We start from the raw sequence: 12,281 nt of genomic DNA on the forward strand, positions 1-12,281 counted from the left end.
GGCGAAGAAGAGGTCGCACCTGAAAACTTGGACAAACGACTTAAAGGTGAGATATATGATTCATCAGAAGTGTTTTCAAGCAGCGCTTTGTGGTTTTACAAGAGAAAATACTTAGACAATGAAGACTAGTTCGTTGTTTTGAGAAATGGATGCCTGGTTAACCGCCCGACTTGGGTTAAAGAGCAGCGCACAGTCGCTTCCCTGAATTTATCTATGGGACGCTGTGCGAATGTCTCCCACACTGTGAATGAGACTGTCTGAAGCGGGGTCTGCGTTCGCAATGAAGAAGTCGCTGCTATAACACAAACGGAAGTAGCTGGTAACTAAATGAAGTGCACCGATGAGCTTGTTGACGTCACGTGTTCTGTTTTTTCCGCGGGTTTTGATGGCCGACCATCTGCCGGAAGCACCGTTAATCTAAAGGTACGACTTAACAGTGTTTATTGAGGTTATCTACTGACCAGAGCTACTTTATAACCTGCATGACGTTTAAACTGTGATGCTCGTTTAGTTTACACGTGTGGTGTAGATTCATGTTAAAGCTCTAAACTAATCTCTGTCACCCATCTCTGTTGAAGATGAAGATTAAGGGTGTTCCTTCTAATTTCAAGTCATCATTTACATTTGAAGTGGTGCATAAACGTGTGCAAACGAAGGGGAAACACTAGGAAAGTGCAATTAAATGGTGCATATATGTCTGTTCTCGCAGAGGAAGCCACAGTGAGCATTTAGTTGCACTTCATGATTGTTTATGCAAATCAGGTGCCAGTTTATCCATGTGCTGCATGTATGGCTAAAACCAAAACCTCCCTCATGAAGGTGAAAATGTTTAATGCAATCAAATTACTGGGGTACACTGTAACATCTGTTGTTAATGCAGATAGTAAAAGTAATTGTTCATTGCACTGTTGTGGCAAGTGTACATTTTTGGGAAAATCAGCAGACAAAACTGTTAGTGGATAAAATGAACAGACAGGAATATTGTTTGTTTTTGGCTAATCCAGCAAAAGAACCACAGATGAGTCAAAGTATGTTGTAATGAAATGAAAATAAATACACTTAGACCCTAATTTTGTATTAATCTCAGGCTATATATCATCACATCACCCGACCCTGCTACGATTCATGTTTTAAACACTTCTTTTTATAGACTGTGAGCGATGCCACCAAAGAAAAGAGCCAGAGTGAGCAAAAGAGCTGCTAATTCAGGTAAGCAAAGGAAATTACTGAGTAAAGCTTCTTGTCTGGTGTGTTGTGTTATAATGAGTGACGATCATTGCCTCGACTACACAGACAAAGACGACGATGGTGAAACGGCCTCCCCTGCAAAAGAAAAAACTGGCAGCAAAAGCAAAGCGGCCGCAAAAAAGAAGGCAAGCTCAGAACCAGCTGGTCCTCCACAGTACCGTCACTGGCTGATGAAGTCTGAGCCCGAGAGCCGCTTTGAGAACGGGATCGATGTGAAGGTACAGAGCAGCGACGCTCCTGTCAGCACAGTCTGTTGTTCCTGTGAGCGGGCTGCTCTTTTCTGATGCATCTGGTTCATTCTGCAGTTCGGGATCGAGGATCTGAAGGCTTTGCCTAACCAGACCGGCTGCTGGGATGGCGTCCGCAATTATCAGGTAGAGCAGCGGTTCCCTACCTTTTTGTTCGAGGGACCCTTTTTCTATCACTGACTCACAAGCCTCATATTTTATGTATATTTCACATAATTTTCAATAAATAACAAGAATTGTGTGCAGCTAAATAGTTACAGTATCTGCAGGAAGTGTAAAACGAGCAATTTGTATGAACTTTGAGCAGAGTATTTCTCGTGAATATTACGCCAGAGGTGAGTTTTCCTCATGTTTTTAGGAACTTTTTATGCAGTTCTTTTCTTTTTTTTGGCAAATTCAGTGTTTTCATCTCTCTGAAGCTTGGCCATCGCTCTATCAGCTCTTTGGTTGTTTTACCTGCACACTTTTACTTTATTTTTCTAGTTTAAGTTTATTTACTTTATTGATCCCAAGACTGGGGAATTATTCTCTGCATCTAACCCATCACTGGGGAAACACACACACAGCGCCCGGGGAGCATATTGGGGGGGTTAAGTGCCTTGCTCAAGGGCACATCAGCCGGCTAATGGAGGGGGAGGGAATACTCCACCACACCCACATTTTTCTGCCGGTGGGGGAATCGAACCGGGGATCTTCCGATAATGAAGGACGAGGTTGTTTAACAGAAAGTGAAGGATCTGTGAATAAAGCTTGTTTAAATTATTACATTTCTAAGTTCTTAAAAATAATCTAAACTTTTAAACATGGAAATTTTATTTAGTTTTTAGCTGTAGACCTAATGTATATATTTTTTAAAAAGTTGGTCACACTTTAGAAATGACAGACCACAGTGTTAACAAACTAACACTAATAATGACTAACAAAGAGCCAATATGCAGGCTAATAATCAGCCAGTTAATGGTGAATATATGCACCTTAATTTAAAGTGTTGCCAAAAGGTTTTCTTATACTTCTGAAATTCATGAAAGGCCACACATAAAGCTTTGGCGCCCCCTAGGTTGGGAACAGACTCCTCCGATGAAAATACCTGAAATAAGGCACTGGCACAATAACACTCTGCTCGCTTTTTGTGCAAAGTGTTTTCTCTCCGCGGGAACGTTCCTCTAAATTATCAATCATCTGCAGGCGCGCAATTTTATGAGGCAGATGAAAGACGAGCAGTTGGCTTTCTTTTACCACAGCAACTGCAAGGAACCGGGGATAGCAGGAGTCATGAAAGTAAGTCCGTCGTTCCCTGCTGATAATGTTGTAATGATTTTTAAACCGAGCTGCACACAGGCCTGATATTCAGCTGTATTTCCTTCTCTAGATTGTAAAGGAAGCGTATGTGGATCACACGCAGTTTGATAAGAAAGACGTGCATTTTGATGCCACCAGTAAACCAGACAACCCCAAGTGGAGCATGGTAAACCGCGTCAGGAATTAAAAGTACAATCACTGCCAACGATCAAGCAGGAAGGTTGATTTCGTTTTCATCTCTCTCAGGTCGACGTCCAGTATCAAAGAATGATGAAGCGTTTTGTTCCTCTGTCCGAGCTGAAGAAGTACCACCTGCAGCATCAGGCCGAGGGAGGGCCTCTGAAGGACATGGCGCTTTTTACGAGGGCCAGACTCTCTGTGCAACCCCTAACCCCCGGTAAGTCCAAAGAGGAGCATGTTACTGTTACTCATTCAGCGGTGTACTTTCTGTGTCGTCTTTCAGATTCTAGTCAGTTGTTCTGCTTTTTCTCTGCAGAGGAGTTTGATTTTATCCTGAGTTTGGAGAATGAGGAGCCGTTGTGAGGATTTGGACCAGGTGATGCTTTTTGACAGTGACCTCATGAAGCACCTTACTTTACAGTATTGTACTACTTTTTTTTCTTGCTCATAAACATTAAATGTGTTTTTTGTCAAATTATGGCTCATCTCTAGTTTTTAACCATGACCTCTGAACAATACATACAATACAAGCTGTGGGACAACTTCAGCCACTTCAACCTCAAAACTGCAAGCTCTGGCTACAAGACAGCAGCAGTATATGAAGTATAACCCACATGTTGACCAGTGCTGAACTTTGCCCTCAGGACAGCTTGTTTTATTGCAGTGTAATTTGTGTATAGCAGCACAAGAGACCATTTTTCACAAAGCATTGAACGCCCATTGAATGTGAATTTCACCGGATACAAAGTACTTCACGCTGTGCACTCCATAAATTTCCATAATGAGGTCTACTGCTGTCCAGTGATGAGGAAATAAGTGGGAAGATAAAAGGTGTTTGACATCAAGCAGAACTCATAAATTTGTTTCGTACTCTTTATGTGGCATCATTCTTTGGCCATTATTGATAGTAAGGGTTAGAATGAATATTTTCCACATCATGACTGTTTTTTTTTTTTTTTTATCACTGACCATCCTTTTGCCAGACAGGACAACCAGATATATTTGCTCTGTTTTCATTGTGGTTACTTATTAAATTAAACTAATACACACAGACCTCTCAGCAACAGTCAGGTCCTGGCATGGAGTTCATGTCCTGCTGCTTGTGAAATGTGCTGATGACAGACTGGTTACTTTGCCAACTGATGACCAGACTTCAAACTCAGGATGTTGTTGGTTGCGTGAGAGGAAGTCATGAAAAAAAGTGCAGCACACAGCCATAGAGAACTAAGAAAGCCACATATATTCACATTTTATTTTTACAAGTTGGAACCATTAGACTTTTGGCACTTTTGCTTCAAAATTACTGAAACGATTGACTGTAAAAACAGTTGCGACTTATTGATTAATATTTTGAGCATGAATTTGCAGTTTTGTGCCTGATGAATGAGCAATTCAGGATCCAGATGTAGTTGAAAAGTCAGAAGAAATGCAGACTACCTGCTCAAAGCTGTCACATCGTGTTAAATGGCCCTGCATGACAACGTGCCCATGCACTGTGTGTAGCAGTGTTAGTGAGATGTAGCCATTTTGACATCTTCCTGTGGTGTTGTCCTTATTTTGTCCACCCCGTCTGTTCGGGTATATCACATCTGTCACAAATGCGTTCACTCATTTCTAGAACAAAACCAAAGTCTGAGGTTTTTCTTTTCCATTTGGCATCAATTTATTTGACTTTTGGGGACAGGGAAGAGTTGATTAGCATTTTGCAAAAGATAGATAGTTCTAATGTAACTTTTCTCTGGTTAAAAGACTAAAATCATGTTAGAGGCAGGAGGAATTCATTTGCTTGATACACTTAGGCACAACTTTCAAGTCTCTAACAAAGAGGATACAGAAGACTTCATACTAGCAGACCTTAATACATCACCCTTTCCTATCAATACTGGAATGCTGAGGTAAAGCATATGAACATGAAAGGTCATTTTACAGAAAAAAAAGGATAATACTAAAGCCCTCTAACTCAAAAAAAGGAAAAAGATTCCAGTTTCCACTTTTTTGTGCAAACACAAAAACACAAAGAGAAAAATGTGCTCAGCAAGATATAGCAGTGCAAAGTTATCTCAGATTTCTTGACCTTATAACAGTGTTAGGAATGCGTTCATTTAAGGTGGAATGTTGGAGATAACATTTTGTTGAAAATTCATGACAATTTAGCTGCGTTAATAAGAGAGATTAGAAATCAATTTATCCTGATGAAAGCATTAGCGTGTAACCAACAGAAGGCGGAAAAATTCACACGACAGAATTTTACACGGCGGACATCGCGACAGGTGATTTAGTTTGATTCCCATAAAGAAAAGAAAAGGAAAAACAAAAACGCATTAATGAGGAAGGACAAGACCAGCAGCCTGAAGCCACTTTGAATGCCTCATGCAAACTGTTTCATTGTTCACATACTGAATGTACGTTGGTCTCCCTTCTTCCTCCCAGCAGCGGCTACAAATAAAAACAGCTGCTTCACCAGATGTTGTACAGTTGACAGGTACCTCCGACACTCTAACGCAGACACTGATGAGTCTCGAAAGAGGGGACTGGAGGGGCCACGAACTACCCACTCTCCTCCTTCGCAGCTTGCTCCAGTGCGCTCTCTGAAGCTGCCGAGCCCTCAAACCTCTGAGAGGCGATGGCGGCCTGATGAGACATGCTCTTCCTCACCACGTCCCCTTTCCTCCACAGTGTGATTTCCTGCGCAGGGGAAAGGGTGGAGGAAAAGAACAGTGTTCACGAATGTCACTGTTTATCCAGTCCCTATCCATGAAAGCCTACGACCATGTCAGTAATCTTGGTGTTGCTCTTGTCAGTGATCTCACTTTAAAAAAAAAATTGTATTAGTAATGTTTGTATCGCAGCTTTTTATTACCAGCAAAACATCTTTTCTTTTCCCTAATCATGATTCCTTTTTGAATCACAGCTTTTATTACTGTCAACAGAACTCTTTCACAGTCGTCACTTTGGCCTGGTGTAACTTGTCATAGAGGGAAAAGCACAGCTCGTACTAATACCAATAGCAATGGCTGAGTTCCATCAAGTATCCCAGTGAACCAGTGTGGACAAGACCAGGACCTGCAACGAGCTCATCACTGCTCTTTATAGATGTCATCAATTACAACTGTGTTTTTCCTGCTGTGACATGTCAAATTGTGTGCTGCTAAAAAAAACAGCTAAGGATGCACCAATCTACTATTTTCAGCTCTGATTCAAATACCTGAATTAGGAAATCTGCTGAGACCGAGTACCGATCCCATACCAGTGTTAAATACGCTGTATGCCTCACTGTGTGGAAGAGACTGGGTTCATTCTTTCCTAACTTTGTAAGACAAAATATGACAGAAATACATCGATATAAATGTACTGAATTGTTATTTATTATTAAAATAATAAATAATCGTACACCAGAAACTTGGTAGAATATCTTCCAAAATTAACTGAAGATACAAAACAGAGAAAAGCAGCAAATCATCACATTTGAGAGGCAGGAACCAGCGAATGTTTTGTATTTTTCCAAGACAAATGACTTAATTAATGAATTACCAAAAATGTATGTATGTGTACATGTAAATGTTGATACATTTTCTGCCAAGCGAGTAATACTCATCAGATGACATCCAAGAAATTTCTGTAGCTCAGATCCCATCTCAAATTTATTTTAATGCACTACAGCCCGATACTCAAGCCACTTACTCAAAGCTGCTTCTGATTAGTTACAGTATAGAATCGGGACACAGGTAGCATTGTACTGTTCTCAGCTACTGACTTTCCTTCTTCCTCTTTCAGGTCTATTCCATGCAAAGGAAACCTTCAGGAACCCAGCCAGAGGTTTTATACATGACCAAGTAATCTGATTTCTGCAGCACAAATGTATCTGTGTTTACAGCGTTAGGGCCAGGTATTACATTTCTAAACTCTGATTACTTCTAGAAGCGTAGAATAGTCAGATTATCATATAAACATACTCAGAATTTGTGCTTTGAGTAGAATAATTTATCAGCAGTGGCCTACCTGTTGTTTGAAGTAGCGTCTCTCCTCCTCATCGATCAGCACCAGGTTCAGGTAGTAGCGCACGGAGAACTTCTTGTTGATGTCTCGCATGGTGGGAGTCAGATCATAGCCAGCCAAAAATAACCGGATGGGAATGGACTCTCCTGAAATATAAAAGGTTGGATAATATTGATCTTGACTGAACGAGGAGATGCTTCATCATTAAAATAACTGATTGAAATTAGGGCGAGTGTTGTTTACCCCTGACCGGAGCTCCGTCCATGATCTCGTACTTGGCGATAGTGTCATTTTCATGGTACACACTTGGGCCAGTGCCCGTTGTCTCACGCTTGATGATGTCAATCTCCATGTGCTTAATCTTAATCCTCACCAGCAAGAAATAGATTTTCCCCACAATCACATCTTTCAGATGGTACCTGTCAGAGGGCAAACGAAGACACAAATGAAGAGAATGAAGGTTGTAAATAACAAGACAAACACAATAGTATCTGATTGCTTCTCCAGTGTCTGGATGCTTCACACAACCACTGGACAGATCACTCCATTACATCTGAAATGGTCGGTCAATTAATCAGTCGAGAGAGAATGAATCAGAAATAGTTTGTTAATTTATTAATCGTTATTTAACCAAATATGTTAATGTTTGTTGGCTTTCTTTGTCTTGCATGACTAACTGAATATCTTTGGGTTTGGGGATGTTTGTCAGACAAAACAGGACACATTAAAACGGCTTTCTCTCTCGACAAAAAAACCCGCTGACACCCACCAACATCTGGCTTTTGTCTTTGGTGAGAAAGGCTACAATCAGCATTCACTCCTAAAACGTCAAACGACTCTGGAGTATCACAGGTGTTTATCAGTTCAAACAGTTCCAAACTGCAGTGATGGAAACATGACACCCTTTTTTGACCCTTTTCACATCATGCTATGATGTGTCCTGAAGTTCCAAATGTTGTTGTAAATTGCCAGGAAACTCAAAACACTCAAACATCACTCAGTCGGCGTGTAACTTCAGGTCTTTGTTGGGTTTCGTACATTTTCTGGGAATGAATTTATTCCATTTTAAGCCTCTAACTTTTTTTATTTCTTTCTTTGTTCAGTTTTGAAAAGTGGCATGAAAATAATATTTCTTAGTATCTTATGCTGGATCGATTAGTTGCTCAATCAATTATAAATTGATCAAGTGAAAATTAATCAAAGACAATCTTGACAGTCGACTAATTGTTAAAATAATTGATAAAAAAATGAAAACATTCTTTACTTTCACCTTCTCAAATGTGAGGCTTTGATGCTTTTCTCTGTTTTATCTCATTGTAAGGACAATGATTATTTCTGTATTTTAGACAAACTGCCGACTCATCTTAGGCTCTGTGACACTGTGAGGGACGTTCTTCATTATTTTCTGACATTATATAGATTAAACAGTTGGGCTTATTGAAACAAATATCTACATATTTATCAACAATGGGAAATAGTTTGCTGCAGCACTACGACACTTACTTGGATTTGTTGTACTCAAACTCAATGTGGAGACAATCCTCAATTCCAACTTCCATTTTAATGGAGGAGTTGAGTTCAGGGTAGGTGCTCAGTGTGTGGACCACAATGTCCATCTCTTTACTGATGTCATTTAGTCTTCTGATCACTGTGGCACGAAGAAAATATCTGCAAATGGAAAAAACAAGACTGAAAACAACCCCATTATCACATCTAACCAATAAAATGTATACTGCAAGGTAAATGTAGGCAACATCTGTTTAAACAGGCACATGAGAGGCAGGTTAAAGAGTGACCCTTACAGTCACTCATTTCACTGCCTATAAAGGCGAGTGAATGATCAAACGTACCTTAGCTTGACATTCTGGCCTGTGTAGGACTCGTAAGGTTTTTCAACATGAGTGAACTCAAAGTCGAAGGTCTGCGACTGAGTTATTTCACCCGGCCTAGCGAGATCTTTCACCAGGGACACGAACTCATGATGGTTTCCTCTGTCGTAATACAGCTCTAAGAAAGAAAGACATCATTTTGCATAACATATTTACACCTGTAAGAAGAAAAGGTCAACTGATGTTTCTGATACATTTTGTCATATGGAGCCAGAAATGTATGCATTTATTTTATGGTTGGCTTTAGCTCTGTTTTTGGTCTCCACCAACTCCTGAGGGGGGAGTATCTGGCTCTTTAGCTGCTAAATACTCTAAAATGTTCCCCAGCTAGTTGCTAACTTTGCCAGTCTGTTGTTTGCTGCTGAGCAGGTAGTAGAGCTTTTTCACTGTAAACGGCTGCCTGCTACGGTCACATTTTCACATTGTTTTTGTAAAAATAATGATTATAGCTGCTTTAAGTCTTTAAAACTGTCGGGTAAATTTCACATACAGAGAGCAAGTCTTTTCCTAAGAGACTGAATGAAAATTATTAGGAGCAGAGGCATCAGGAAAAGAGACAGTATTATGTTTGTTTTTCTTTTGTCCTACAGCTGCACCTACCATCACTTTGTTGGGCATTTGAACAGAAATGTGTAAGAACAATCCTTTTTTATTGTGTAGAATATTTTATATTTTTTCATCCACTGTTTTCATCTATAACTATTGTTTTAAAGGATTCTGGAAATACCTTCAGAACAGTGGTAATTATTGATAAAACACTTATTTCTTAAAATGTCTCCTGGTGTTTCTTTAGTAATAAATGCAGTGTTATTAATATGTATTTGGATCCTGTCCTTGACAAATACTATGTAAAATTAATATAACACTAATGAACTGTTATAATTCATTTTTCTATTAATAACTAAAGGGGCACAATTAATTTAGGGTTGTGAACTCCTATTACTTTGAGATGAGCCCCACTCACCAACCTAATAATTTGTGTACAGTCCCTAATATAAATGGCTTTTTGAAGGATTTCTATGCTTGTTGATACAGTTTAATGAAAACAAGGGTGTCAACAGAAGCTAGACTGTACTGTTTATGTGTACTGTTTTTAGTCATTGGATAATATATGTAAAAATGCCTCAGCTGTGTAAGTCATCATGTTTTCTACCAACCTATTTGGCCGACAAATTCAATTTTGATCCCTTGATGCTCCAGCCTCTTCCCGGGATTCTTCAGTGTGACATTCACCTTCCCACTGACAGTCTCACCATCGTAGAAAAGAAAATATTTATCTTTCTTTCCATCCTCAGTCTTGTGTTCAGCCTTCTTCCTCGTTTCAGCGTCATTCAGGACCACATCAATTTCTGCACTTTGTCCGAAACTAAAGAAACTCATTGTAACGTTACGTGGGCGTAAACTCTTATCGTTGCGTTACTTTGACCTGTTAGCAAACTGCGACTGTTAATCCAAAAAAAAACCCTGCTAATGGTGTGTTTCAAAGTAGAAAACAGACACACAGTAAGGCCTGCAGGGTGTGCGACCCCAGTTCCCTTTCGGAGCACACAACACACTAGTTAACAGGAAAAAGTCGACGATATTTTACAGAGAAGTCCACATTAGCTACATGTCCATACTCATTTCCAACGACGAAGCGAGATAGCGATACGACGGCACAACGAAAACGCACAATAATACGTCCATCAGCAAATTAGCCGTTTCTTTTTTTTTCTTCTGCTGACCTTAATGTCTCCAATAAACAGTGTACACGGGCCACAATTAGTCTGCGTCAGAATAGATACGAGCCTCACCGCGTTGATAAATTTTACATGTTTTCGGTAAGAAAATACGGTGAATGTTGTCAAACGACCAGGATGTATGCCATCTGCGTCATGATAACTACTTCCGGGTAGGGGTTTTCAAAATAAAATCTAAAACAGGAACGCCTTTGGCCTGAGTTGCAAAACCGGAAGTGGTGGCTTTTGTATTCAAATACCACAATAATAATGGCTATCACTTTGTAATGTATGTGCTTTTACTTTTTTTTTTTTTTTTTTAAACTTTGCATTTACTGTCACAGACCACTGTACTTAAGTATCATTTTTAGAAAGCAGTGGTGGAAGAAGTATTCAGGTCCATTGCTTAAGTGAAAGAAACACTGCAGCGCAAATTCTGGATCCTGTACAGGGACCTGTACATGTCACAACGTGCTTTTGTCATTGTCTTTGCGTCAGGTGTCAGTTTCTGAACCTTTTAAAACTTTTCTACTGAGCACTTTGGTCAACTCTGCTGTATTTAAACTGACTTTACTGTACATAGATATTCTCTGTATGCTCCTCTCCTCATCCACCTCCTCACATGAGGGCGCTGTACACTCACCCCCTTTCCCCCACAATGTGAAAATACTACAATGCATGCAAGTACTGCACCCTAATTTTTCACAGAACTCATCATGCAGGAGAATGGTTCCTGTTGTGCATATATCATAATATTCAATGTAATTAGTTATGTATTAATATGTAAGCAGCTTTATTGTTGTAGCTGGCAACAGTGGAGCTGATTTGAACTTATTTATATACTGTTAGGCAATTTATGCAACAAGTATAAAATGGAAATATGTAAGTCTGACAAAATTACAAGTAGTGCTACAGTACTTAATGAGTATGTCCATTTTTTTACTTTGACCCTACGTCTCTTTCACTCCACTCTACATTTCAATGGGAAATATAGTAGCCTAGTCTACCTTTTACTCCGTTTCTTGTCAGACAGCTGTAGTTACTAGATTGTTTTTTAAGAGAAGATTAAGATTGTTACATACAAAAAGTATGATGAATCTCTGAGATATGTTTGTGAGAGATTAAATAAACCAACAATGTATAAAGTTATTAAAATTAGTTCCACCTGGACCAACTAGCCTCAAAATGCTGTTTACATGTTAATGCATCAATAAATCCAATAATATGTCTATATCAACACTTCCTTATGAGTGCTTTACTTTTGATACTTGAAGTACATTTACTGAAAATACTTGTTTTACTTGAGTTTAGTATTGGAATACTTCCATAACAGAGTAAGGCATATGGTAATAACAAAATGTTTTAGGCTAAAACTACTCTGTGCATGAATGTGTTTAAACTCAATGCTATATAATTGACAAACTATTTTAACAATAGCCTATAAAAAACAAATTTCTTGTAACAGTCATTTGCGGCTGTATGATTATTTTCATGTCCTTTTGGTCTTACTATACAGATGGAATCTGACAATACACATAGTAAAACACATGAAACATTTGAGTCCTCACAACATTAACTGTTCAAATGTATTTAATAGTAACAAAATAACATGAACATATAGCATTAATATCAAATGAACAGTGGACAGTTTACAACATTTCCTGAGTTGTTACACAAATCATTGACACTAATGTATGAAATGA

The 12,281-nt window shown here is 39.1% G+C and overlaps 2 protein-coding genes across 3 annotated transcripts; one reads left to right on the forward strand and one right to left on the reverse strand.

Moving 5' to 3' along the window:
* Positions 1-3,444, forward strand: thyn1 (thymocyte nuclear protein 1). Of its 2 annotated transcripts, none has more exons than XM_041940366.1 (8): positions 1-46; positions 1,151-1,209; positions 1,294-1,466; positions 1,554-1,622; positions 2,682-2,774; positions 2,866-2,961; positions 3,042-3,192; positions 3,292-3,444. In XM_041940366.1, the coding sequence occupies exons 2-8, from the start codon at positions 1,161-1,163 to the stop codon at positions 3,336-3,338; spliced, it is 678 nt and encodes a 225-aa protein (XP_041796300.1). In that variant the 5' UTR covers positions 1-46; positions 1,151-1,160; the 3' UTR covers positions 3,339-3,444. The 2 variants fall into 2 exon arrangements, with proteins under 2 accessions (XP_041796300.1, XP_041796299.1); XM_041940365.1 differs by lacking the exon at positions 1-46 and adding an exon at positions 278-423.
* A 910-nt stretch (positions 3,445-4,354) lies between these two features.
* vps26b (VPS26, retromer complex component B) lies at positions 4,355-10,721 on the reverse strand. The gene is made up of 6 exons (XM_041940364.1): positions 10,018-10,721; positions 8,822-8,978; positions 8,475-8,639; positions 7,215-7,390; positions 6,975-7,117; positions 4,355-5,660 (listed from the first exon to the last, which is right to left on the reverse strand). Exons 1-6 carry the CDS (start codon positions 10,238-10,240, stop codon positions 5,523-5,525), a joined length of 1,002 nt encoding a protein of 333 aa, XP_041796298.1. The 5' UTR covers positions 10,241-10,721; the 3' UTR covers positions 4,355-5,522.
* Positions 10,722-12,281: the final 1,560 nt, after the last annotated feature.

Source organism: Chelmon rostratus, chromosome 7 (genome assembly GCF_017976325.1).
Source record: "Chelmon rostratus isolate fCheRos1 chromosome 7, fCheRos1.pri, whole genome shotgun sequence".
Taxonomy (NCBI): Eukaryota; Metazoa; Chordata; class Actinopteri; order Chaetodontiformes; family Chaetodontidae; genus Chelmon; species Chelmon rostratus.

What these genes read in the sequence shown, in the direction of transcription:
- vps26b (XM_041940364.1), bottom strand. Translation starts at nt 10,240, where the DNA reads ATGAGTTTCTTTAGTTTCGGACAAAGTGCAGAAATTGATGTGGTCCTG. An exon ending in TGAATTTGTCGGCCAAATAG is followed by an intron (nt 8,979 to 10,017) that starts GTTGGTAGAAAA and finishes TTTCTTTCTTAG; the next exon opens with AGCTGTATTACGACAGAGGA. An exon ending in GGACGGAGCTCCGGTCAGGG is followed by an intron (nt 7,118 to 7,214) that starts GTAAACAACACT and finishes TTTATATTTCAG; the next exon opens with GAGAGTCCATTCCCATCCGG.
- thyn1 (XM_041940366.1), top strand. Translation starts at nt 1,161, where the DNA reads ATGCCACCAAAGAAAAGAGCCAGAGTGAGCAAAAGAGCTGCTAATTCA. An exon ending in GGATAGCAGGAGTCATGAAA is followed by an intron (nt 2,775 to 2,865) that starts GTAAGTCCGTCG and finishes TTCCTTCTCTAG; the next exon opens with ATTGTAAAGGAAGCGTATGT. An exon ending in TGTGCAACCCCTAACCCCCG is followed by an intron (nt 3,193 to 3,291) that starts GTAAGTCCAAAG and finishes TTTTCTCTGCAG; the next exon opens with AGGAGTTTGATTTTATCCTG.